General features: G+C 40.6%; 1 protein-coding gene across 1 annotated transcript in view; it reads left to right on the forward strand.

The window, feature by feature from the left end:
- CREG2 (cellular repressor of E1A stimulated genes 2) overlaps positions 1-15882 on the forward strand; it is a 36781-nt gene extending 20899 nt beyond the window's left edge. Inside the window, exons 3-4 of the mRNA XM_045445670.1 lie at positions 7489-7602; positions 10725-15882. Coding sequence (XP_045301626.1) covers positions 7489-7602; positions 10725-10872 — 262 coding nt within the window. The 3' untranslated portion in view covers positions 10873-15882. The remainder of the gene's footprint in view (positions 1-7488; positions 7603-10724) is intronic.
- The last annotated feature ends 11788 nt before the right edge of the window (positions 15883-27670 follow it).

The following is a 27670-nucleotide window of genomic DNA, read 5'->3' on the forward strand; positions in this document are numbered from 1 at the left end:
CAGCCCAAGAGAAAACAAGCAAACAAAAAAACCCAGGTACTGAATAGTTAAGAGTCCTTCAACAAAACCATCAAGACTGATCACCTTAGAGTAAAATACACTAGTCAGAAAGCCATACCTATGCAGTCACAATTTCCAACTGGCTCTGGGGTGCCACTTTTTAAAAAAAAATGTTTAATGTTTATTTATTTTTAAGACAGAGAAAGACAGAGCATGAGCAGGGGAGGGGCAGAGAGAGAGGGAGACACAGAATCTGAAGCAGGCTCCAGGCTCTGAACTGTCAGCACAGAGCCCAACACAGGGCTTGAACTCGTCAGCTGCAAGATCATGACCTGAGTGGGAGTCAGCCGCTCAACCGACTGAACTACCCAGGGGCCCCTCTGGGGTGCCACATTTTAAATATGAATAAACAGCCAAGGAAAACATTTGAGGAAAGTCTCTACCATGCAAAATGAACAGATAAAAAGAACTAAGAAAAATTAAAACAATACAAAGAGAAGGAAGCAATTTTTCAGGACAGAAGACAATATAGTGCAGAAGAATAGGCTTTAAAATAAAAACACTCCATGAGAACAAACACAAAGAACCCTTAAAAATTAAAAATATGCAGGGTGCCTGGGTGGCTCAGTCAGTTAAACATCTGACTTGATTTCAGCTCAGGGAATGATCTCATGGTTTGTGAGATCAAGCCCCACGCTGGTCATGGAGCCTGCTTAAAATTAAGAAAAATTAAATTTAAATTAAAAATATGGTAGCAAAAATTAAAAATTCAACTGAAGCATTTGAGGGTAGATTTGAAGTAATCTGCCAAAAAGAAGAATAAAAAGAAACAGATGAAACATATGAGAGGAATAATAAGAAAATTAAAAGGCCAATCCAAAAGGTCCAAAAGCCAAAATAAAAGAATTCCAGAAAAGGTGAATTGAGAAAATGAAAGGAAAAAAATTGCCAGATATAACTGAAGAAAAATTCCCCCAAACCAAAAGACATGAGTCTCCAGGTTTAAAACAATCCACCAAGTACCCAGAACAATGGATTTTTTTTTAAGCCTGTATCAAGGTACATCATTGTGCACTTTCAGGGACTCATAGGTAAAGATTAGTTTCTGAAAGCTTTCAGAGGGGCAAGGACACAAGGTCACATATGAAAGAGCAAGGAAGAAGATCACACTGGACTATTTAATCAGCAACACTGGAATGGAGCAGTACCTTCAACATTATTTGGTGTAATCATTGCAAACATAGCATTTAATACTTAGCCAAACTATCCATCAAGAATGAAAGTAAACTAATCACATTCTCAAACATACAAAACCTCAGGTAATTTTACTTCCACTGAACTTTTTCTTAGAAAACATATATATTTTTGACAGAACCATTATACCAAAATGAGAAGAAAGAGGAAGATGGCAGCCCAGGGAAAGGAGTGATCCAACACAGGATGGGGAAATTCCCCATTGACAATAGAGGGAGTTCTCCAGATTACGGTCATGTAGCAAGCATAAAAGCAAACGGTACAGGTGGGACCCAGAGGATGACAGTCCCCAAGAAGGAAAAAGTGAACTCAGTGGAATGCTACTTTTTTCTTACTTGAGATATAGTTCACATACCATAAAACTCAACCTTTAAAGTGTGAAGTTCACCGACATTTAGAATATTGACAACGTTTTGCATCTATCTGTCACCACTATCTAATTTGAGAATATTTTTATTTCCCCCCAGATAAGCCCCATGCACATTAGCTTAGCTTTCTCTTCCTGTTTCCTCTTCTTCCCAGCCCTTACAGCCACTAATCTTTCTGCCTCTATGAATTTGCATATGCTGCATATATATACATATAAATTTTACACACACACACCTTGAAGTATCTTCAGAGTTTATCCATGCTATCCGTACTTCATTCATTTTTTTTCAGCAATGAGAGAACATATACATTTTATAAATTTGTTTAAGTTTATTTTTTTAATTTATTTTGAGAGAGAATGTGTGTGTGTGAGTGGAGGAGAAGCAGAGAGAGAGGGGGAGAGAGAGAATCCCGAGCAGTCTCCAGAGACCAACGCTAGGCTTGATCCCACAAACTGTGAGATCGTGACTCCAGCCGAAACCAAGAGTTAAGCACTCAACCAGCTGAGCTACCCAGATGCCCCAAAGTGTTTTTTAAACTAATCTCTACACCCAGTGTGGGGCTCAAACTTACAACCCTGAGATCAAGAGTTGCACACTCCAGCAACTGAGCCAGCCAGGCACCCCAGTAGTTCATTCCTTTTTATAGCTGAGCAATATGCCATTGAATAGCTATCCCACATTCTGTCTATTTTTGTGCCATTCAGGTTATTTCTACTTTGGAGTTGTTATAAATGCTGCTACTATCAACAATGATGTACGAGTTTTTATATGAACTTATGTTTTCAGTTCTTTTGAATATGATGGAATATGTCTTATATTTGATCATGCTAAAAAGAAAAGTTTGGGAATGAATAAATGGTAGGTTCATAGAAAACTACTAAGCAAAAGAAAAAAAAAAGAAAAGAAAGATAAAGGGGAAGTTATTAACTAATTCCAAATGAAAACAAAAGGTTGTATAAAAAGGAAGTTTATTCATAGTGTACTACATGGCTTAGTAAACACTGTGTCACTGCAAACACAATATTTGTATGACTAGAGTAAAAATTATGATAGAACTACTTTGGGAGGAAGAAAAGTAAGTGTGTGTGTGTGTGTGTGTGTGTGTGTGTGTGTGTGTATGTGTCAAGGATAGATATCCAGAAATTAAGTCCAGAAAATATTTAACACATCCTTTAATAATCAATAGAGTCAGAAAACAAAAACAAAAATAGCAATGAGGTAAGAGATTTGAAGACACTTAAGCTTGCTGTGATGGTAATTTGTAGAACCTTGCACCGAACAGTTAGAGAATGTCCATCCTATTCAGGCACACAGCAATTGACCATGAGGCTCTAAGGCTGATTTTAACAAATATCAAACAATAGATACCATATGGGTAACTTTCTGACCAAAATGTAGGTTGGAAATCAGTAACTAACAATGTAACTGAAAAAAAATTGTCAGTTAAAAATTATAGTTTCAGCACACCCACTGTATTCATTTTCTGTGCTGTGTAACAAATTGACACAAACGTAGAGACTTGAAGTAGCACACACTTGTTATATCAGTTTCTGTGGGTGAGGATTCTGGACTTGGCTGAACTGGGTCCTCTGCTCAGAATCTTCCGAAGCTGAAAGATGTCAGTGGGGCCGCAACCCTTTCTGGAGCTCTGGTCCTCTTTCTAGCACCTGTGAGTGTTGTTCCTTGTGGAACAGTTCAGTTCCCTGTGGTTGTAGGACTGAGTCCACAGCTCCTAGAAGCCACCACCCATTCTCTCCACAGCCAAGGCAGGTCACCTCACAACAGCTTACCTGTTAAAGGCCAATAGAAGGGTGTCTCCCATGGGTAAGACAGTCTCTCTCTCTCTCTCTCTCTCTCTCTCTCTCTCTCTCTCTCTCTCCCACAGTCTCTAAGTCTATCTCACTGGCTGTGATATCTTATAAGCATGGGATTACCAGTGCTTCACTTTTGCCATATTCTCTTGGCTAGAAGAGAGTCCCAGCTCCTGCCCACATTCAAGGACAAGAGATTGTACAGGGCAGAGTACTAGGGGTGGAGATGATGGAGGCCATCCCAGAATTCCGCTTACCACACTCACTGATAGAATAAGAAATCATAGTGGTAATGAATAGACTTCACCCATAGCTAACTTATGAAATCTTTTATTGAAGAAAGATTTAATTTTAATAAGTCACATTCATCTACCTTTGTGGTTTGAGCATTTTGTGTCATCTTTAAGAAATTCTTTCCAACCCTGAAGTCATAAATATTTTATCCTGAAAGTATTAGGGCTTTGCTTTATACATTTAAATCATTAATTCAATTTAGAATTTACTTATACATGGTCTGATATTTTTAGATTTTTTTCCAGACAACCTTTTTTTCAGCACCACTTATTGAATAATTAGAACTTTACCTGCTAATTTCTAATTCAGTCTTTGTTGTATGTGAAATAACATATAAGCATGGGTCTATTTCTGGGTCTTCCAGTCTGTTCCCTTGGTCTGTCCTTGTACCAATACCCACTGCCTTAATTAATATGGTTTTATGTTAGGGTTATCTGTAGAGGAAGCGCTCCCACCATGTTGTTCTTCCTTATAGTGGTTTTGACTATTCTCAGACTTTTGTTATTCCATGTGAAGTTTAGATTCAGCTTGTTTTGTTTTATTAAAAATATATATATCAGAATTGGAACTGAAATTATAGCGTCTCTAGAGATTAATCTCCTTTAAATTGGATTTTCCCATTCATGTATTTGGTATAACCAACCCTCTCTTTACTTAGGCCATTTATGTATTTCAATAAAGTCATAATTTTTTCCACCAAGGTATTACACATTTTTGGGTTAAATTTATCCCTAGGTATTTTATAGGTTTAGTTACCATCTATATACCTTTTAGTATATAAAATGTACTTCAAAAATAGTTTTTTTCTTATAAGTAGCAATGCAGTTGTTTATTGTTCTTGAATTCAACAATCTTGCTGAGCTTTTTCTTAATACTAATATTCTGAGTGTGGATTCTTTTGCATTTTCGTCTCTATACAGTCATGTCATTTGCAAATAACTACAAGTATGCTTATTATTTCTCAATCTTTATACATATTTCTATTTCTTGTATTACTACAAAAACCACAATATCTAATAATATGAATGCTGTCTTGTTCTATGAGATATAACATAACATATGGGTAGGATTTTGATAAATATCCTTTGCCCTAGGTTGCTGGGAGCTTTAAAAAAATCATAAATGGAAACAGAAGAAAAAGAAGTTATTTGGATTTGATGAAAATTTAAAAAAATTTTTTTTGCATCAAAGAACACCATCAAGGGGCTCCTGGGTGGCTCAGTCAGTTGAGCATCCAACTCTCGATTTCGTCTTAGGTCATAACCCCAGAGTCATGGGATCGAGCCCCAATCAGGCTCCACACTGAGCATGGAGCCTGCTTAAGATTCTCTCTCTCTCCTTCTGCCCCTCTCCCCTCCTTCTTACTCTTTCCTTCTTTCTCTAAAACAAAAATAATCATAAAAATAATACAAAGAACAGTATCAAGAAAATGAAAAACAAAATACGTTTAAATCACATATTGGAAAGGGATTTGTATTCAGAATATACAAAGAACTCTCACAACTCAATAATAAAAAGGAAAAGAACCCAATTTTAAATGGGCAAAGGATTTGAATAGACATTTCTGCAAAGATATACATACAGCCAGTAAGCACATGAAAAGATAGTCAATATTAGCCATCAGGGAAATGCAAATAAAAACCACAGTGAGATCACTTCACACTCACTAAGACGGCTAGAATGAAAAGGACAGACTAAAACAAGTGCCCTCAAAGATATGAAGGAATTCACTTCGTACAGTGCTGGTGGGAATGTAAATTAGTGCAGCTGCTTTGGAAAACAGTCTGGCTGTTCCTCAAAAGGTTAAACGTAGGGGCGCCTGGGTGGCTCAGTTGGTTAAGCGTCCGACTTCAGCTCAGGTCACGATCTCACGGTCTGTGAGTTTGAGCCCCGCGTTGGGCTCTGGGCTGATGGCTCAGAGCCTGGAGCCTGCTTCCGATTCTGTGTCTCCCTCTCTCTCTGCCCCTCCGCCGTTCATGCTCTGTCTCTCTCTGTCTCAAAAATAAATAAATGTTAAAAAAATTAAAAAAAAAAAAAAAAAGGTTAAACGTAGAGTTGCCGTAGGATCCGTCAATTCCCTTTCTGACAGTTCCACCTCTAAAAACCACGTCCACGCAAAAGCATGTGCGTACATGTTCATAGCAGCATTATTTGTAATGGGAACAACCCAAATGCCCATCAACTGATGAACTGGTAAACACAGTGTGGTCTATCCATACAATAAAGTAATATTCAGCAATAAAAACAATGCAGTGCCAATACAGGTTAAAACATGGATGAACCTTGAAGTCACTATGCTAAGTGAAAGAAGATAGTCACAAAAGCCCACATACGGTATGATTCCATCAGTGTGGGCAAAACAGGCAACTCTAGAGTTGGAGCGTAGATCAGCGGTTGCTCAGGATGTGGTAAAGGGTCAGGAATGAGGAATCATTGCTAATGGGCAAAGGGTGTAGTGGGTAGGTGATGAAAATGTTCTAAAATTAGATAATGGTGATGGATGCCCAACTCTGAATATTCTGAAAACCCTCAACGGTGCACTTTAAAAGGGTGAATTATATATATATCAATAAAGCTGTAAAAAATTAAATTTCGGGGGCGCCTGGGTGGTTCAGTTGGTTAAGCGACCGACTTCAGCTCAGGTCATGATCTCACGGCTTATGAATTCGAGCCCCACATTGGGCTCTGTGCTGACAGCTCAGAGCCTGGAGCCTGCTTCAGATTTTGTGTCTCCCTCTCTCTCTGCCCCTCCCACTCATGCTCTATTTCTCCTTCAAAAATAAATAAACATTAAAATTTTTTTAACAAATTAAATTTCGGGTAAACAACTATTCTCACATGACTATGTGTCATGCAGTATTTTAGCTGGCAACCCTAGTTAGGAGAATTACTAATTAGGAGAATTATATTGTATCATATCATATCATATTATATTTATATTAGAATTATATTCACCTGGAGAAAGAGTGATATCCAGAATACAAAGTACATCCTCACTGCCAGGTGACTCTTTCAATGAAACCCAAGTCTTAGAAGAATTCTGTCACCATGGAAACACTTATTAGCAGGCAGTTACAAATACAGTCACGCTAACATTCTCATTATTTCCAACATCCCTTACACTGAAGGAGGACCCTCCACATTCTGATTGTGATGTCAGAAAACCTTCACCTCAGTCACTGCTGGATCCAGGCAGATGTATTGCCTTACTTCTGGAGCACAACTCCTATTGTCTTTGAGTGGTACCCCTAAGGTTGTGCAGAGTAGCAACAGGATTCCGGACAGTGGCTCCCAACTGGGGTCTTGCAGAATTGCACCCTTGACTAGATGCACCCCCCAGGGTGCAGGCTGATGTCTCACTTACCCAAACACACCTCTCACACAGCCAGTGCCAAAGTATGTTTTTACTGTTCATTTATTATTTATTTTGAGAAAGTGGGTGGGAGTGGCAGGAAGAGAGGGAGAGAGAGAATCCCAAGCAGGATCTTCACAGTCAGCACAGAGCCTGACGTGGGGATCGATCTTACGGAAGGTGAGATCATGACCTGAGCTGAAATCCAGAGTCAGACACTTAACCAACTGAGCCACCCAGGCACCCGGTGTGCCAAAGTATTTTAAAGTAATTATAGATAGTGTAAAAACTTCAGTGATAGACCCAGCCATGTGACTGCTCTTTTTAATTTTTAATAAAATTCTTGGTATTTCAGGCTTATGTTCTATCATCATTTTAATAAGTGAAAAACATTCTTTGAATGCAGAAAAAATATCGTCGACCCAGAAGACCCCCGATGTGCCCGGTTGACGCTCACTGGCCAGATGACTGCAGTGTCTCCAGAAGAAGTAGAATTTGCCAAGCAAGCCCTGTTTTCAAGGTTTGTATATGCTTTGAAGTTGGTTTGTCCAGAAATACACTGTAATAAAAAGTGGAAGTCAGGACTGTGCCATGTGATGCCTCTGAGGCAGTGATAGTGAAGGTCTGAGCTGTGATATCAGCAACATGCTGCAGGTGACAGCAGAGGCCAGGCAGACTGTCTTCCTGTGGCCTCACCCTGCCTTTAGACAGCACCCCACACTGAGGGATTCCAGGCGCTCTTCCCTGCGCACTTGCAACCCTCTACAATGCCCTGCCTTGATATGGAAATAACCAGGGGCCCCTGGGTGGCTCAGTCAGTTAACATCCAACTCTTGGTTTTGGCTCAGGTCATGATTTCAGGGTTCATGAGTTCGATCCCTGTGTCTGTCTCTGTGCTGACAGTGTGGAGCCTGCTTGGGATTCTCTCTCTCCCTGTCTCTCCCTGTCTCTCTCTGCCCTTCCCTGGCTTGTTCTCTCTCTCAAAAAATAAATAAACACTAAAAAATTTAAAAAATGGAAGTAAATAATTGAGGCTTTGTAGAGAAGTCCATAAAACAGACATTTTCATACATCCAGAAGTGAAAGAACACTTCTCAGTGTGGTCCTCTCACACCTACATCTGACCCACTGAGGATTCTTGCATAGACAGGCTTTCTGCCCCCACCCTCCTGCCCTGACCTGCTTACTGAATCAGATTCTCTGGATGTAAGACTCAATCTAAATTTTAAAAGCAGGTCCCGGGAAATTAGCATTTCTACTAAAGTTTAAAAATCACCGCTATAGGGATCAAAATGTGCCAGAGGGCAGACCAGTTAGCAGGAGGCGGGAGGCCCAGAGCTCATGAAAGGTAAGGAGGGTGCCTGCTTGGAGGGGTGGTCTTCCATGGGTCAGGAGGGTGTCTGTGCAGGGAGGGCAGCAGGGAGTGGAAGGGTGGAGCCGGGGCTAGGAGCTGTGTGTGTCTTCCCAGAGGCACAGGCAATGAAAACAGGCAGATTCACACTTCGTGTTAGTTAGTGGAAGAGTAAGACGAAAGCAAATTGTAAGCTGCAGGAGCCACCCACACCCCAAAGGAGGTGGAAAGATTTTACATACAGGGGAACCATCAAATAAGTAAACACGGTAAGGACAGGGGAAGCCTGGTTTCTCACACCACAGGAAGGGGTTTTTTACACGTAAACGGAGAAAATGAGAGTGAACTCTGGAATTGGATTGCGATTGGATATATCAACATGAATGTGTGGTTTTCAGTACATAGATTGAGAAAAGAGTATAGGGGTGTGTGTGTGTGTGATTTATTTTTTAACTTCACTGTCCTCTTTTTTTAATGTTTATTTATTTTCTAGAGAGGGGGAGGGGCAGGGAGCGAGGGGAACAGAGGATCTAAAGCTGGCCCTGTGCGGACAGCAGAGAGCCTGATGTGGGGCTTGAACTCATGAACCCCATGATCATGACCTGAGCTGGTCAGACGCTTTACTGACTGAGCCACCCAGGCTCCCTGGCCCAGCTGTCCTCTTTCCTTCTAAACCCTCCTCTTTCATGTTATGATAGGCAGTGAGACTAGGTCAAAACCCTAGGGAGACCATTGGGTTCATTAAATTCATTCTGTACTTTCTGTAGGCACAGTGTTGCTGAATTTTCCACCACCATGTTACGAGGGTGCCTTTACCTCCTGCTTCCACTAACTTTATCTTTACCTTCTTTTAAACCCCTGCTGTCAGTCTCCTCCAGGTCCCTCCCCTTGCCACTCACTGCCTGGATGCAAAACCAGTGCCCCCTGGGATTTGTTATAGTTGCAGGTGCCAAAATGTGTTCTGGCTGCAAGTACAAAACATGTTTGCTTAAAATAACAATAGCAACAACCTTTTATCATCTTGGCTGCACAAATATTTGGAGTATTGGGACATCACATCAGCTTATTTCCAACTTATTTCCAAATGGTTTAGGAGGGAAGAAATAGTTCATTGTACTGTACTTTTCAACTTCTCTGTGAGTTTACAGTTATTTCAAAATATTTTTTTTTATAAAAGGTCATCAGCCTATTATTGCATCTGCATTGTTGCAAATGTTCTTCCCAGTCTGCACTTGGTCTTCGAATTTTTATAACATTTTTAGATATGAGGAAAATTTTTATTTTTATGAAGTTTATTTTGTTTTCATGTTTATTGATGTGTTTTGAGAGAGAGAACACACACATGCCAGTGGAGGAGGGGCAGAGAGAGAGAGAGAATCCCAAGCAGGCTCCAGCGTGGAGCCAGACATGGGGCTTGATCTCACGACCATGAGATCATGACCTGAGCTGAAATCAGGAGTTGGACACTTAACCGGCTGAGCCACCCAGGTGCCCCAATTTTTATGAAGTTTAAAAGAAGTGGGCTGGGGCACGTGGTGGGTCAGTCGGTTGAGCATCCGACTTCAGCTCAGGTCATGATCTCACGGTTCGTGGGTTCAAGCCCCACGTCAGGCTTTGCACTGACAGTGCCTGTGTTTAGGGTTACACGTGAGAGAGAAAGCAAGTCAGTAAGCAGAAGGTGGAACGTGATGTTCCCTGTCCACTCTGTCTGACTCTCAACTTGGTTCAACACTTGTAAGCCTGCTGCAGGAATGGAAATCTCCCCCTGAGCAGATTTGTTTCGGAGGCCCGCAATTCTTTTGACATCTCACAGAGACAGAGATGCATAACGCCTTTCTTTATGTTTCCTGATAACAGCAACCGGCATTCACTGAGCACTTGCTCTGTGCAGGTGCTTTATGTGTGCAGAGTTGTTTGCTCCCCCCGCAGCCCCACAATCAGAGCACCGTCACTGTCGGCCCCCCTGACGGTGAGGAGACCGGGGTTTGAGAGGGCAAACAGCCCATGAAGCACCACAGCTCATCAGCAGCCCACCTGGGATCCAAACCAAGGAGCCTGGGGCAAGACTGGGCTGCCCCTCTCTGGAGATGGCAGTTTCCTGCCTTCCTAAGGCTGCCCCAGTCCCCATCCTTGGTTCCCTGGCATCCGCCTCTGGCTTCAGCCCAAATGAGGCCTGGAGTCTGAAGGGCTGGATGACCTGCCCAGTGATACGCCAACTCTGGAGCGGTGCCCTGGGAGGGACACCCCCTGATAAGAGCAGCTGTGTCGTGACCTCTCCTTTATTTCTGCAGACACCCAGTTCTGAGGAAGTGGCCTCGTCAGTATGAATGGTTCTTTATGAAGATGAAGATAGAACATATCTGGCTTCAGAAATGGTATGGTGGAGTATCCGACATTTCAAGGGAGGAATACTTCAAGGCAGTTCCAAGAAAGGCCTGATGCAGTAAGAGGAAAGCACTCGGTGTTTGCGTGAAATGAAAATCTTTTAAGTGCTGCTGCCGACGGCGACTGACAGCTGACTCTTCGTTGCCAGGGTTCGCAGCAGCCCTGTCATCCTCACAGCAGAACGAGAGAGGGTGACCAGGGAACCCTGTGCCAGACTGGATATTAAAGTGGTCATTTGCAAACTCCCAATCCACACAGGTACTCACATATATAGCCTTTGTTCATATCGTATTCACACCCGTCTCACCGACTTGAGAAACATTGTTGGTTGTCAAAGTGACACGTTGAGACAGTTGCCGTTCCATTCCTTAGGACAAAAAAAAAAAAAGAGGTATGTGCAATGTGATTGCACTGTATTGTGAGAGTGTTTTTGTTGCTTGCTGTGCCCAAAGCAGTCTTGATTCGAAACTCACTGCAACCATGAAGGAACTAAGTACATCACACGGTCAGTCTTGAGTTTGGGGTGAGCATGCAGGACTGTTTGTCTCCGGATTATCCATCGCCATGTACTGAACTGCAGGTGCACTATGAAGTCACATTTGCTAGAATGTATCAGTTACTTATGAAGCTTTGGTCGCGCTGTAACATGAAAATGGCATAAGAGCACAGAGTCTTGTGTGCAGCCCTATCTGTGTAGGCAGGCCATGGGAATACACTAATGAGGTGGGACAGCCTCAGCAACAAGCTCTCCAGACCCCCACTGCTAGTGCTTCTGACAGAGGGTTCCCTTCTCTCAGGCATGAGGTGTGGCATCCAAAATAAGAAGTGTCTCGTTCTGTGGTATGTGGAGAGGAGAGGGGAGAGGCTGAAGAGGGGAAGGAAACAGGACAAAGTGTAAGAAGAGGAAGCAAAGAAGTCAGTAATTGAAGGCACACTCCCTGCCCAGCTTTAGACCAGGCCCTTGGCAAGATCATCTCATGTAAGCCTTATAACCAGTGAGATTCACATCATCATTGCTACTTACAGATGAGAAAACTGAGGCTCAGAGAGGCTAGGTCCATGCCCCAAGACCTGACTCCAGAACTCACTGCGCACAATGGATAGAGTGGTACTTAGATCATTTCCAATCTTGAGAAAAAGACAAGAGAGTTACTGAAATGCACAGGTGCTCATTGAATCGGCAAAATCAGTAAAGTGATGACTAGCCTGCCTGTGATGATTTGTCACTGTTAACTACCAAAACAAACAACAATTCATCTCTGAAATTTGGTTGTTACTACAGATTTAAAATGTTTCTACAAATTATGTGCAGGAGCTCCTGGTTTTTCAAGAAACTGCATTGTACCTGAGTACACATCTAAGGCCTCTAAGGACCTATGTGTATATATCCAAGACCTCTTATATTGAAGTCTATAAAGCATCAAGCAGTACCCCATTTTCTGTCTTTTCATAATGGCCATAAACCCTCTCTGGTGGGTTAGGTACATCGTATAACATAAAAACGCAACACTATATATAGGAAATATACATTTTTAAAATAAGTAAAAATGTTATTAATGATCATATTTTTGTTTAAAAAATTAAGACATGAACAGAGTTTGAGACGTCAAAATATTTTTAAGTGCCTTTTACTAAAAGCATAGTAAGATGCACAGAAGTCTTTATTTGTCAAAAGTCAATTCTCAGAAGAGTTCCTAAAAATAGCAATTTCTAATATATAAGAATAAGGTAATTTTGATGGTATTTCATACTTCTGAGTTTAAAATTACTGCTATCACCAATTTAGAGGTAAGAGGGGACAACTGGAAGGACATACCACATACTCCATAAGTCAACCTCACACCTTAATTCTTTGAGCATCACTACCTCCTGGTTCTGTCTTATGAATAATATTCCTACGCTAAGTTTGCTTTTATAAGCAGTTTCCACTTAGCTCATTAAAGGCCTCTCTGTTGCTTCAAGGGACTTTGCAGTGTGGGTGCCATTTATAACCACTGATGAATGTTATCAGTTATTTATCCAAATTATAGGAAATGAACTCTAGACAGGTTGGATGATAAGAAAAGTGTTGAAAATGCACTTGTTTGAGAATAATGGGCCTCATTCAGGCCAGTGCATTTTAGCAAATCTCCAGACATTTACACTGATAAAAATGTTTAAGGCTGTACCAGAAGTTCTATACGTGGCAATAAAGCAAGAAAAAGAAATTAAATGCATATGATTGGAAAGAAAGAAATAAAAATATCTCTGTTTACATATGACATGATAGAAAATTCCAAAGAATCTGTTAAAAAGAAAAGAAAAGAAAGAACTCGTGGGTTCAGCAAGATTTCAGGATATGAGATCAGCACACAAAATATAATCATATTTCTAAATATTAAAGATGAACAAAGTGGAAACAAAAATTAAAAGCATAATATCATTTATAATCACTGAAGAAAATAAATACTTAGGTATAAATTTATCAAAACATGTATAAGATCTAAATGCTGAAAATTGAAAGATACTAATGAAAGAAATCAAAGATCTAAATAAATGAAGAGATATACCATGTTCATGGATTGGGAGACACAAAATAACAAGGATGTCAGTTCTCCCCATATTTATCTATAGATTTAATCCAATTTCTATCAAAATCTCAGCAAAGTTTGTAGACGTATTCAAGTTTATTCTAAGAGTTCCAAGACATAGGCCTTGGAATAACTAAAACAATCTTGTAAAAGAAAAATAAGTAGGAGAAATCACTCTATTCAATATAAAAACTTATTATGTAGCTATAGTAATCAAGATAGTATGGTACTTATTGATGGAGGCACAGACACATACATCAATAGAACAGGATAGAAAATCTAGAAATAGATCCACACAAATATACTCAGTTGGGTATACTCCCTCTTCAATGGAGGGAGAAAAGTCTTTTCAATAAATGTGTTAGAGCAATGGGATATCCACAGGCAAATAACCTCAACCTACCTGTCACACCTTGTATAAAAATTAACTCAAAATGGATCATAATTCTAAACATAAAATGTAAAACTATAAAATTTTTTTTTAAAGTAGAAAATCATAGGGACCTAGGGTTAAGCAAAGAGTATTTTCACACCAAAAAGCATAATCCATAAAGGAAAGTTGGATAAATTGCACTACATCAAAATTTTAAACTTTTGCTCTGAAAAAGACCATGTTAAGGGAATGAAAAGACAGGCTATATACAGACTGAGAGAAAAATATTTGCAAGTCATTTCCAACAAAGGACTGGTATCTAGAATATATGGAGAACTCACAAAAACTCAACAGTGTTTTTTAAAAATCCAATTAAAAAATGGAGAACATATACAGACTTTTCACTGAAGATGTACAAATGGCAAATAAGCCCATGAAAAGATACTCAATATCGCTAATCATTAGGGAACTGCAAATTAAAACCACAATGAGACACCACTAAGCACCCATCAAAATTGCTAAAAATGTAACACCAAATAATAGTACGGATGCAAAGAAACTGGATCAGTCTTATATAGCTGAGGGGAATGAAAATGGAACAGCCACTCTGAAAAACCATTTGGCAGTTTCTAATAAAACTAAACATGCAGCTGCCACACCACTCAGCAATTGCACTGTTGGGCATTTGTCCCAGAGAGGTGAAAACGTATGTTCACACAAAAACTTGTACGTGAATATACATAGCAGCTTTATTCATAATATTCAAAAACTGTAAACAACCAGATGTCCTTTAATGGGTGGCTGGTGAAACATATGATACATCCGTGCCATGGAATACTACTCAGCAATAAAAATAATTTCTCATACAAGCAACAGCTTGGATGAATCTCCAGAGTATTATGCTGAGTGAAAAAGTCAATCCCACAAGGTTACATACTGTAGAATTCCATGTATACAACATTTTGAAATGCAAAATTCTAGAAATAGAGAACAGATTAGAGTTTGCTAGGGAGGAGGGTGGAGAAGGAGAGAGGTGGGTAACACACAGGATCCTTGGGATGGAACATTCTATATCTTGACTATACCAGTATGAAAATCCTGGTTGTGATATGGTATAGTTTTGCAAGATATTATCATTGGGAGAAGCTGGGTAAAAGGCAGACAGGATCTCTTCGTGTTATTTCTTACAACTGCATGTGAATCTACAATTTCTGCAATTATCTCAGAGTAAAAAGTCTAATACAAATAAAATTGATGGCTTAGCTTACTTAATAAGGCATTTATGCTACATCTTGTTAGTCCCCAATGAAATGAAGAACTGAGCCACGTGCCAAAATCTAACAGAACAGACAACATTAGTTTACTTTTGTCAACCATCAACCTATGCATTTGTGAAAGTGATAGAAGATTTAAGTTTTCTAAATGTATTCAATTTAACACTGAATACAAATTAATAAGAATTCAACAAATCTCTGTATTGGTTTTACATGGGACACTTAGAAGGGGACAATATCTTCAAGTTTCTGACATAAGCATGTTGAGTAAGCTATAGGTGCATATAGGAATCCAAGTCTCCACATACTGATTCTCCACTGATATTTATAACAAAGAACTATATTTCCATGAATCTTCCTGAAATATTCTTAAATATTCTGGGAAAGTATTCTTCTTCTGTTTCTGTGAATAGCTATATCCTGATCCCCAAGTTTATTTACAGTGATTGTACAAATCTATGATGGTGACACAGAGAGTGTAATTCTGATGTTACTTGCTTCAGTATACCTTGTATATGTTGACTCATTATAAAAGAGTTATTCTTTGGTTGAAATGTATTTCTACAATTTTTCCAGAAAATCTGTATTTCATTTTCAATAATTTAGCCATCAAATTCTGTTCTGAAAATAAAACTTCTCTGGAATAATTTATTGATGCATATTTGATTGCTATAACAGCAATTATAAAACTTGAATTATAACAAAGCTACGGTTTGTCTATGTTATGTGATGCATGTGGAGTGTGAAATCTATTTTCAACACTAGATATGTCTATTTAACCAAAGACTATTTCATTCTTGACATGATTCTCATGCTCAATTAAATAAAATTATGATATTTATGTACAGTCCTTTCATATAATATTGCAAATTGACATTACTGGATTTCTAAGAAAATAGATGTTATTAGAATAAATCAGCAGTTGGGGCGCCTGGGTGGCGCAGTCGGTTAAGCGTCCGACTTCAGCCAGGTCACGATCTCGCGGTCCATGAGTTCGAGCCCCACGTCAGGCTCTGGGCTGATGGCTCAGAGCCTGGAGCCTGTTTCCGATTCTGTGTCTCCCTCTCTCTCTGCCCCTCCCCCGTTCATGCTCTGTCTCTCTCTGTCCCAAAAATAAAAATAAACGTTGAAAAAAAAATTAAAAAAAAAAAAGAATAAATCAGCAGTTAAATTTCCTATAGAAAGGAAAGAATCTTCAGGGGAGCTTTGTTGATGTGATTTTTTAAGGCTCTAAGTACAATGCACTTAATTGGCAGACTTGAAAATGCTGATGTAGCCACACTTTGGTGTTGCCACTCTTAGAAGTATTTGCCATTTTTAGCATACTTGTTGTTCCCAGACTTCAGGGCTATGAAAAAGCTCCCTTTCACTGCTGAGAAAACATGCCTAAGGAGTCCCACATGGAGTGTGCCAAAAAATGACAAGCTCACAAGAATGATCAATCCTGCAGCTTCCATAGACCACCCACCACTATTCTGGCTTCCCGGAGATATTCTTGTTCTCCATTTAGTAACCAGCTGGCCAATTTACCCACGATTGAAGGTTCTCCAGGACATAGGTCTTTCAGTGGTGGAGTCCAGAAAGTCTGGGCAAACTGAGATGGATTGGTCACCCACCTGCATTCGACCTCAGGCCCCCATACCCTGAGCAAGTCTCCTGCAGTGACCCGCCTCTGAAACTATGCATTCAGACCTTGAACCACACCCTCTCTCCTTTAGCCTCCTGTCCTTCTGCCAGAACCCTGAGGTTCTTTATTCTCAGCATCTGACTCCCTTACTCAAGAAGGTGACCACAACATGTAGGATTACATGGAGAACAAGGCCCTGCCCTCAGCAAATTTATGTTTTGTAAACAATAAGTAAACAAGCAAGTTTTTAAGCCAGGTAATCTGGTAATGTCTGTAGATTCTCTCCAGCACTTCGGCCAGTATCCGCAATGTCCCCACTGTTTTCTGTTGGAACCACATGTCAAAACCCTGCCCTGGATATAAATTCACTGTCCGTCTCTGCAGCCAAGTGTTAACAGGGAAAACCACAACCACACAATTGGTCACACCTTAGATCCAGGGTCCACATCCTTACCTGGGCCCTCCACGCTGCCCAAATCCCCCTCGGGTGTTTCCCATTCTCTTAAGCAGCTGTCAGACATCTCCACAGTCCAGCCCTGGGAGCCCACACCCTTGTTCCCCTCCCAGAGAACTCTGAACCCTTGCGATGAGCACTGCCTCGCCTCCTTTCAAAATGACCTATTCCCCTTCCCTTCTCCTCGCCCAACAGCCTCCCCTGCTGCAAGGTTTCCCAGCACTGCTGCGGGATGCAGTCCTGAGCAAGGACAGGCGTTAGCGGGGTAGAAGCCAGCACCACGGAACAGAGCGAGATGAGGGGGGAGCTTCCGGTGTTCTTTAAACGTGGCTGGTATGCGGCGTCATGGGAAGTAAACCAGGGAAAGAAGGAAGTGAAGTCAGGAGAGGCTGATGCAGGGAGAAGCTGGACTAGCTGTAAGGGGACCCAGTGAAGCAAAGAATAGCTGTGTTAACCTTAAAAATAAAACTGTCAAAGTTTAAAATAGTTTAAATTTTAGTTTGATAGTTTGATAGTTTAATAGTTTAATTAGTATCAAACTAATAGTTTGATAGTTTAAAAATAAACTATCAAAAATGGGTTTATTCCGAAATAGAGAATGGCAACTCGGAACAAGCAAGCCATGGCAAAATCATAGGCAAACCCACAACACAACACAAAGGACAGGACCTGTCATTCATAGAGGAGTGGGAGAAATGGGGGGGGGGGGGGGGGGGGGGGGTTTGTTTTAAACGAAATAGTCACAGGTGTAAACTGGGAGTTCAAAGTGCCGTGGCTTTTCATTGGCTGAGTTGTGACAGTCTCTCATTGGCTGGGCTGTTGGAGAGGTGAGGAGAGAACCCTTCCTCCCTCCTCGACCGTGAAGCCCCTGAAGCCGTAGCTAACTCAAGTACCTACGTGCAAGGTAAGTGTTCCTGTTGGGTCTGCAGTTGACAACCAGTGGTAGGGCGTTAGAGCTCCCCCTGCTGGCCTCCTCACGCCATTTTAAATGAGGTTTCCGTTTACCAATTTTCACAGCTGCGGAGCCAACTGTACTTAAGCCAACCCGAGGGAAGGCCGAGTCACTATAAATAGGGAGATGTGTGAGCTAGTGCTCTCTAGAGCTGAGCTGTCAGTGATGACCAAGGCCAGGCTGTGGCTGTGGGAGAGGCAGCTGGGGTGACCAGAAGATGGTGGGCAGGGTGAGCCAGATGCCTTGGACAGTGAATGAACAGTAGGCAGGAGATGGGGCGGTGCCAGCAGAGGGGAGGGAAAGAGGGGCACCTGAGCCCACTGGGGAGTGCCCACCATCTTATTGTCAACGCTTGCCGAGACTAACTTCAAATGGTGAGCTTTAAAGGAGCGGGGCTGTTTTGTCTTCTTTTAGTAGAGGAGTAATGATGGGTAAAGCACTCCTAACATAGCCTTTGAAACCATTGTTTCTCAGCTTTGTGAATTCGGGAAACGAGTGAATTTCTTGAATCTCAGTTTCTTCATATGCAACGTAGGGAAATTATAAAGTGCCTGGCTCATCATAAGGGTTAAAGAGATGGTGGCATCATGTCTTGTGATTTTCACATTATATATTAGTCATTTGTTTATGTGTCAGACTCCTCCTGTGACCTACTTGAGGGGGCTGATTTCACACCGTGCCCTGTTTATGGCTCACGATAAGTGCTCAACAAATGTTTTGGCAAGAATGGATGAATTATCTGTGGGCTTTGGGCCAGAGCCCCTCCCCAGGTCCCATGGGTACCTTTCACTGACACATCTCCTTTATTCCTTCTCCTGCTATGACTCACCTCCCTAGCCTTCTTGCCCCTCACTGAAGTCTTGCATCCTCCTGACCACTTCCAGATAAACTGCTGACCCTATCTGAGCTTCCCACACTACTTCTGGCTTCCAAACTTGGATTTTCACTACACCCTGGCAAGGAATCGCTCCGCCACCTGGTGGCTATATCTGGGAACTTCAACTTTCTCAGAACCTGGAATCCTGGGAGAAAATCCCAAATTCAGAATGCAGGATCTAGGCCAGAGAGAAACTGTGGCCCTGAGCCACCTATAATGACTGTGGTGTACATACATTCACACCAAACTCTCCCCTTTGAAAACACACACAAACGTAAATGTTTTCCCCGCACATGATGACAGGTCACAATACTTTATGACATTTGATAGTGATTTTTAACTACATATTGAATTATTTCAATTATTTTAAATTAGTTCTAAAATAATTACTTAATTACAGAAATTCCTGGAATTGAACTCTTGCTACAAGCTAGGCATTTTACATACTTAAAAAAAAAAATCTCATTTAGTGTTTGTATCTGTCCTGCAAGGAAGAAAATGCTTCAGTGTTCCATGCGGAAACCTGTACCTCAGCAAGCTCTTCAGATGTGCACACTCCTGGGGACCTATGGGTACTAAAGCCAGGACTGTCTGACTCCAACCTCCTGTCCCTCTTCTCAGTGCTGTACCGTTTTTCTGGAAGGACCCAGCCATCTCTATATAGTTTTCCTTCCATTCTCCACCAGGGTGAGTGGCTGTCCACGCTGCTTCCAGCAGATGCAAGGACCATGAATCAGTGGAGCATTTCCTGAGTGCCAGGCCTGCTATGAGCCAAGCCATCGGTAAGGCGTACCCTGTTTAGTCATTGCAGCAACCCTGGGAGGTGGGCCCTCGTCTGATGGCCAAGTGAGAAACCGTGCCCAGAGTCAGGCAGCCAGCAATTGCCGGCACTTCACGTCCATGCCCCGAACCACCACCAGTATCAAATTGTGATCAGTATCAAATTTTTATTTTGATTCGATAATACAAGAACAGCAATGCAAATGTGCCTACAGCCAGGCAGTAGGACCTTTTGCCATGATCCCCACCTCCCTCCCAGCCCTTCCAATGTCTTTGTAGCTAAGTCCCTGCTTTAATCCCTGTTTACTGGAATTATCTAGAGTGTTTGTTTGTCTGCTTGGACACTGATTAACACCTTCTAACAAGAAAGAAATGTGCATGGCACTGATCTCTTAGGTTCTCCTGGCATAAAAAACATTTGTTGTCATGATTCACATTTCCCAAGTCATACAATATTTTAATTACTTTAAAGATTGTGCTCTAGATCTCTCCTACATGAATGCCACTTTTTTAATAGATAATTTTGAAAGAATTGAAAGAATTACGTAGCTGACCAGAGAGTGTTTCAGAACTGTGAAACAGTATGACTGTTTGGGGTTTGTTTGTTTTTAAACATGGTAATTATTTTGTTATTGTGTTCATCTGTGGTGTACTACGTTTGGCAAAGTAGCTGGTGATTTTTTTTTTAAATGTTTGTGTATTTTAAAAGAGAGAGCGCGAGTGGGGTAGGGGCAGAGTGGGACAGAGAGAATCCCAAACAGGGTGCAGAACCCTATGTGGGGCTCAGACCCACAAACTGTGAGACCATGACCTGAGCCAAAATCGAGAGTGGGATGCCTAACTGACTGAGCCACCCAGGTGCCCCAGCTTTTTAAATGAAGATTCAAACAATCCTCTCTCCAGACACTATATTAAGAAAGGAAAAACTGCCCTGCCCTGAATCTGGCTGGCACAACAGACACAAAGCCAGTGGCAAAAGTTAACTGGAAACAAACAGTATGACTCCCAAGGTCATGCTACAGCTGTCAAATGTCATAACAAACCCCTTTTGAATGACTTATGCTTTCTTGATGAGAAACCTTATTCTAAAATCAGCAGCTGTCAGAAATTTTGCTGTTTAAAGTCAGATCAGTGAGAATGAAAAATCCCACTTTTGCCCAGATCTATGTCTTTAACGTAGAGAAACACCTTCCATTTTAACTCAAATTCAGTCTCTAGAAAAGCACTTTCTAGACAAGACATTATATAGCTATTTTAATTTGCTAATTTCCAAGAAACAAAGCCCTGAGTCTGATTTGCAGTTTAGACCCAAAACCGACCCCTTACACAGCCCTGTTTGCCCTGAGGCTATCCAAACATTGCTTCATTTAAGTTGTACCTAGATTCCCTTCCCCCATATTACATAAAAACCTTATCTCGTTGTTTGGTGAAATGCCCCAGGGCTCTAATGGTAGCAGTCTCTATTTCCTTGAGCCCATAACCTGACTTTGTCAGACTTGAGGTTTGTGGGGATAGCTGTTGGCTGAGCAAGTGAACCAGCTAGTACCGCATCCACAGACCCTAATGCTCCTGCCTCACAATAAGGAGCACCCCCCCCCCACCCTCGCCGCTTCCAAACCATCAGGAAAGCTGAATTATCACTCAAGAGTTGTTTGAAGGGCATAAAACAGATCAAAAGGGTAGAATGGACTAGAAGGGGTTATTCATCTAGGTTGAGAGACAGGCAAACAAGATCATCTTTATTCCCCAACAGAGAATGCAGCCAAGTTATTCTTATAATCCAGATTTAGTGGCTCTCTCCCTAGAAGATGGTGATGAGTAAATGCTTAATATCACTGAGGAGGCTGTATTCCAAGGCATCATTCTGTAAGCCATGAGACATTCTGTCTCCGACAATTTATTAAGTGTTGATTTTTTAAATCTTATTTTATTAATTTTGAGCTAGAGTGTGTACAAGTTGGGGAGGGGCAGAGAGAGAGAAAGGGAGAAAGAATCCCAAGCAGGCTCCTCACCATCAGCACGGAGCCCGGGGGGGGGGGGGGGGGCTAGATACCACAAACTGTGAGATCATGATCTGAGCCAAAGTTGGACACTTAATCAACTGAGCCACCCAGGCACCCGATTAAGTATTGATTGAATTATAGCCACCCAGTAAGTTTTGAGATGCCCTACCATGACAACCAATAATTTCCATATCATCTGCTTAGTTGATTTAGATTGTATCACAATGTTTTGGTTATCTATTGCGGTGTAACAAATTACCCCCAAACTCAGCAGTTGAACACAACACACATTTATCATGTCACATAGTTTCTGAGGTCAGGAATTCTCATTATGCACTTTGCTAGAATTCTTAGGGAATTTAAATCCAGTTGGTACTATTCCTATTTGAATGAAGATACCATGGATTTAAATTAAGTTAGGGGCACCTGGGTGGCTCAGTCGGTTAAGCGTCCGACTTTGGCTCAGGTCATGATCTCACTGTTCGTGGGTTCGAGCCCTACATTGGGCTCTGTGCTGACAGCTGGGAGCCTGGAGCCTGCTTCAGATTCTGTGTCTCCCTCTCTCTCTGTCCCTCCCCTGTTCATGCTCTGTCTGTCTCTCTCTCTCTCAAAAAAAAAAATAAATAAATAAAATAAACATTTAAAAATAAATAAATAAAGTTAATATGAATGCAACCTGTGAAAGCCTTTGTTGTTGTGTGTGTATACTCATACACACAGTCAGCATACTCACTTTCCTCAGGTCTGGGATACAAATACTGTTTGAGTTAGGATGTATTACCCATGGATGTTGTACAGCTCAAAAGTTGAGCAAGTTAGGGCACCTGGCTGGCTCAGTCGGTGGAGCAGGCAAACTTTGATCTCAGGATTGTGAGTTCGAGTCCTACAGTGGGTGTGGAGATTACTTCAAAATAAAATCTTTAAAAAAGAAAGCAAAAAACTAGAGCACCTTTATGACAACATCAAAATATTTGAGGAAAACTTAAGATGTATTCTTTTCGTAGCTGAGTTAGTATGCCCGTTCATGTTTATGGATGCAACTGTTATGTTTGGTCTCTGTCATATTTTATAATATATATTTTATTTACTGTACTTCTTTTCCTAAAGATTGCACATTCTTTATTCTTATTTATTAAAACATTTTTGGTATTTAGGAAAGTTCATGTTTTTCTTCTTGTGGTTACCTCTGAACTTACACCTTTTGTTTTCTGCAGTATCTAATCGGCTGTTAATTCCAGCGTGTTGTTCATCTCTAGAGTTTCCATTTGTGTCCTTTTTATATCTTTCTTATCTCTACTTACCACAGTCAATCTTTTCCATCTTGAACATAATAAGCAGAGTTGTATTAACTGTGTGCTTTGTCTACAGATTTAATCATCTTGTCATTTCTGGGCCTGATTCTGTTGATCTGCTTTTCTCCTCACCAGTCTCTTTTTTACTGAATATTGTACCTTGTTTGGGGTGCTAGATGTTTTTGTATTCCTATAAATATCATTGAACGTTGTTCTGAGATGAAGTTATTTAGAAACAGTTTGATCCTTTCAATTTTGTTTTTTAGGTTGGTTAGGTAGGATCAGAGTAACCTTTAGTCTGTGACTAATGTGACTCCATTACTGAAGCAATAAGTTTCTGAGTACTCACTGTCCATGAGTTGGGAAGCTTCCCACTCCAGCCCATGAGCACAGGAACAATTCTTAGCCCTGGGTGAGCTTCCAGGATTGTTCTCTTTAATCTAAAAGGCTGATTCTTTCCACAGCCTTGAGTAGTTTCCTCATACACATGCACTGATCAATACTTAGCTGAAGACTAGAAATAGACCCTTGGCAGATCTCTGGCACTGTGTGTGTGTGTGTGTGTGTGTGTGTGTGTGCGTGCGCGCGTGTGCGCGCGTGCAGCTCTCTCCTGTCTGGCACTTTCCTCTGCACACTCCAGCCATCTTGGCCTCCCAGGACTCCTGATCCCATTTCCTCAATTCAGGAAACCACTGGGCTCTAGCTGGACTCACTCACAACACGGAGATTCTCTCCAGACAACAAGGTGGCACTCACACGTCTCACATTGAATGATTCCTCAGGAATCACTTTTCTCCATAATCTGATGTGCCAGGTCTAAAAACCATGACTTCACATATTTTGTCTTTGTCTTAGTCATTTCAAGTGGGAGACTAAATCCAATCCCTGTAACTCCATTATGCTAGAAGCAGAAGTCCCTTGTAATTTTTTAATGCCTTTGCTCCCCTCTTTTCTATTTTTTTTTTTTATTTCATAACTGGATGTTTGTACCTCTTAATGCCAGTCACCTATCTCCCCTATCTTCCCACCCATCTCCTCTCTGGTGACCACCAGTTTGTTCTCTGTATTTAAGAGTCTTTTACTGTTTGTTTGCTTGTTTTGTTTTATTTTTTAGATTGGTATTTTTCTTTCTCTGACAGACTTATTTCATTTAGCATAATGCCATCCAGGTTCATCCATGTTGTTGCAAATGGCAAGATCTCACTCTTTTTATGGGTGAGTAATATTCTACTGTGTGTGTGTATGACATATATATATCACATACCACATCTTTTTTATCCATTTAACTATTGATGGATACTTGGTTGCTTCCATAATCTGGCTATTGTAAATAATGCCACAGTAGACATAGGGATGCATGTACCTTTTTGAATTAGTGTTTCCATTTTCTTTGGGTAAATAGCCAATAGTGGAATAACTGGATTGTGTGGTATTTCTATTTTTAATGTTAAGGTACCTCCATACTGTTTTCCACAGTGGCTGCTACACCAGTTTGCATTCCCTCCAAAAGCACATAGGGTTCCTTTTCCTCCACATCCTCAGCAACACCTGTTATTTGTCTTTTTGATATTAGCCATTCCGACAGGTATAGGGTGATATCTTATTACGTTTTTGATCTGCATGCGCCTGATGATGAATGATGTCAAACATCTTTTCATGTGTCTCTTGGCCATCTGTATGTCTTCTTTGGAAAAATGTCAATTCAATCCCTCTGCCCATTTTTAATTGGATTGTTTGGTTTTTTGTTTGTTCAGTTTGGTTTGAGTTGTATAAATTCTTGATATATTTTGGATAATAACCTCTTATTTGTTACATCGTTTACAAATATTTTCTCCCATTCAGTAGGTTGTCTTTATGTTTTGTCGATAGTTTCCTTTGCTGTGCCAAAGCTTTTTATTTTGGTGAAGTCCCAATACTTTATTGTTGCTTTTGTTACCATTGCCTGAAGAGACATATCCATAAATATGTTGCTAAAGCCAATGTCCAAGATATTACTCCCTGTGTTTTCTTTTAGGAGTTTTATGGTTTCAGGCCTCACATGTAGGCATCTCCTTTATTTTCTTATTTAATTTTTACGATCTGGTTCATTTTTAAATTGGTATCCTTTAAAGCCTACCTATTGTCTACAATAACCAATACGTTTATTAAGTTTTCCACTTTCCTACTCCCTTCTCCCATATTTTAGTTTTCTTCTTTCAATTTTATCATAATATATAACATCTGTACATTGGTCTTCTACATTTGTCCCCACTTCTAAAAAAATTTTTCAGTTTGTTTATTTAGAGAGAGAGAGGGAGAGAGCAGGGGAGGGGCAGAGATACAGAAGGAGAAAAATCCCAAGCAGGCTCTATACCATCAGCATGGAGCCTGACATGGGGCTCGAACTCACGAACCATGAGATCACGATCTGAGCCAAAACCAAGAGTTGGGCACTTAACCAACAGACCCCCCAGGTGCCCCTGTCCCCACTTTTGTTTTAATCTTAGAGGTATATTTATATATTTCAAAATACTAACCATCAGTCTGTTTGCTGAAGTTTTCCAAGTCATCATTTGGTTATATAATACTCATCCCGTAGTAAATCCTCAAAGAAGTTGATAGATGCAGATTTCCCTATGTTATTATATGTCTAAAATTACTTTTCTTTAGACTTGATATTTGAAGGACAACTTGGCTCGGTATAAAACCCTTGGATCATGCTTTATTTCCTTGTTTTCTTTTCTTTTCTTTTTTTTTTTTTTTTTTTTGATGGTGTGTGTTGTTGCTTTCTTGGTATGTAGACTAAAAAGTTTGATGCCAGACTAATTTTTTTGCTGCCAGACTAATTCTCTTTCTATTGTAATTTATTTGATAAATTTGCCTGCAGGCCTTTAGGATTTTTTCTTTGAAATCTAATAGTTTTTTGTTTGTTTACTTGTTTATTTATTTTGAGAGAGACAGAGACAGTGCAAGTAGGGGAGGGGCAGAGAGAGAGAGAGAGAGAGAGAGAGAGAGAGAGAGCAGGCTCCCAAGCAGCCTCCACACTCTCAGTGCAGAGCCCAATGCAGGACTTGAACCTATGAAACTGTAAGATCATGACCTGAGCTGAAACCAAGAGTCTGATGCTTAACTGACTCAGCCACCCAGGTGTCCCGAAATCTAATAGTTTTAATAGGCAGTGTCTCAGAATTGGTATCTCTGGGGTAATTTCCCCAGTACCCAGTAAGACCCTTTACTGGATAGGTCTTTTCTCATTTCTTCCTGCCATTCTGGCCAGTCATCAAATTAATACTAAAATCCTACAACTAACCAGATAGTTACATTCTTGGTTCAGAAAAGATCAACACTTTGAATTAAAATATCAATTTGAATGCTATGCACTAAAATATATGTTTTTTTAATGTTTATTTTTTTGAGAGAGAGTGTGTGTAAGCATGAGCAGGGGAGAGGTGGGGGGGGGGGGAGAGAGAGAATCCCAAATAGGCTCTGTGCTCTCAGTGCAGAGCCCAATACAGGGCTCCAACCTGCAATCCGTGAGATCATAACCTGAGCCTAAATCAAGACACTTAACCAACTGAGCCATCCAGGCATTCTTAAAACATAAGTTCTAACTAGCAACCTAAATATTGTGTGGAGAAACAGACTGTACAACAAATATCATAAAATTGAAAAAAAAAATTTGTTCACTTTCCAGTATGCTTTGTAAAATTTATGGAAAACTGGTTTCTTTATGACAACAAAATCAAACTGAAGTTAGTTCAACTTACCTAACATCATTTGAGATGTTGCTGGACACTATGTTAATGTTTTTCAGTTGTTAATTATGAAGTAATGCAACATGTAAGCAAATATAACAGGCATTCATTTAGGTAACAGCCACCTAGATTTAAAGGATGTTGACATTTTGCTTCATATTTCTCTGTTTTTTTAATTTTTTTATGTTTATTTATTTAGTTTTTGAGAGAGAAAGAGAGAGCAAGCCAGGGAGGGGCAGAGAGACAGGGAGAGAGAGAATCCTAAGCAGACTCCACACTGTCAGTGCAGAGCCTGATGAAGGGTTCAAACTCACAAACTGTGAGATCATGACCTGAGCCGAAATCAAGAGTCAGACACTTAACTGACTGAGCACCCCAGGTGCCCTAGATTTCTTAAAGAAATAAAGTCATACCCCCAATCCTTCTTTCTTCCTTTCCCTGTAGTCACCGCTATCCAGCAGATGGCAAGTTTATCATCCCATGCTTATTTTCACACTTACACAGACTATGTGTTCCTCCCCACAATATATAGTATTGTTTTATGTGCTTTAAAAATTAATATACTTGGAATATTGTTGTCAGTGTCCTTCTGCAACATTATATATTGATGATTTATCCTTATTGGTGGTAGGTAGACTAATGGCCCTCCTATGGTTTCCACATCTTAATCCCCAGAATCTGTGAATGGATTGGCAAAAGGAACTTTGTCTTTGTGATTGAGTTAAAGATCTCGAGATAGGAGATTATTCTGGAATATCTGGGTGGGCCTGACATAATCACAAGAGTCTTTCTAAGTGAAAGAAGGAAGCAAGAGAGTCTGAGTCTGAGTAATGCAATGTGAGAAAGACTTAACTAGCTGCTTCTGGCTTAGGAAATGGAAGGGGCCATGAGCCAAGAAATGCAAGAAGCTTCTAGA

Source organism: Leopardus geoffroyi, chromosome A3, assembly GCF_018350155.1.
Source record: "Leopardus geoffroyi isolate Oge1 chromosome A3, O.geoffroyi_Oge1_pat1.0, whole genome shotgun sequence".
In the NCBI taxonomy this organism is placed as follows: Eukaryota; Metazoa; Chordata; class Mammalia; order Carnivora; family Felidae; genus Leopardus; species Leopardus geoffroyi.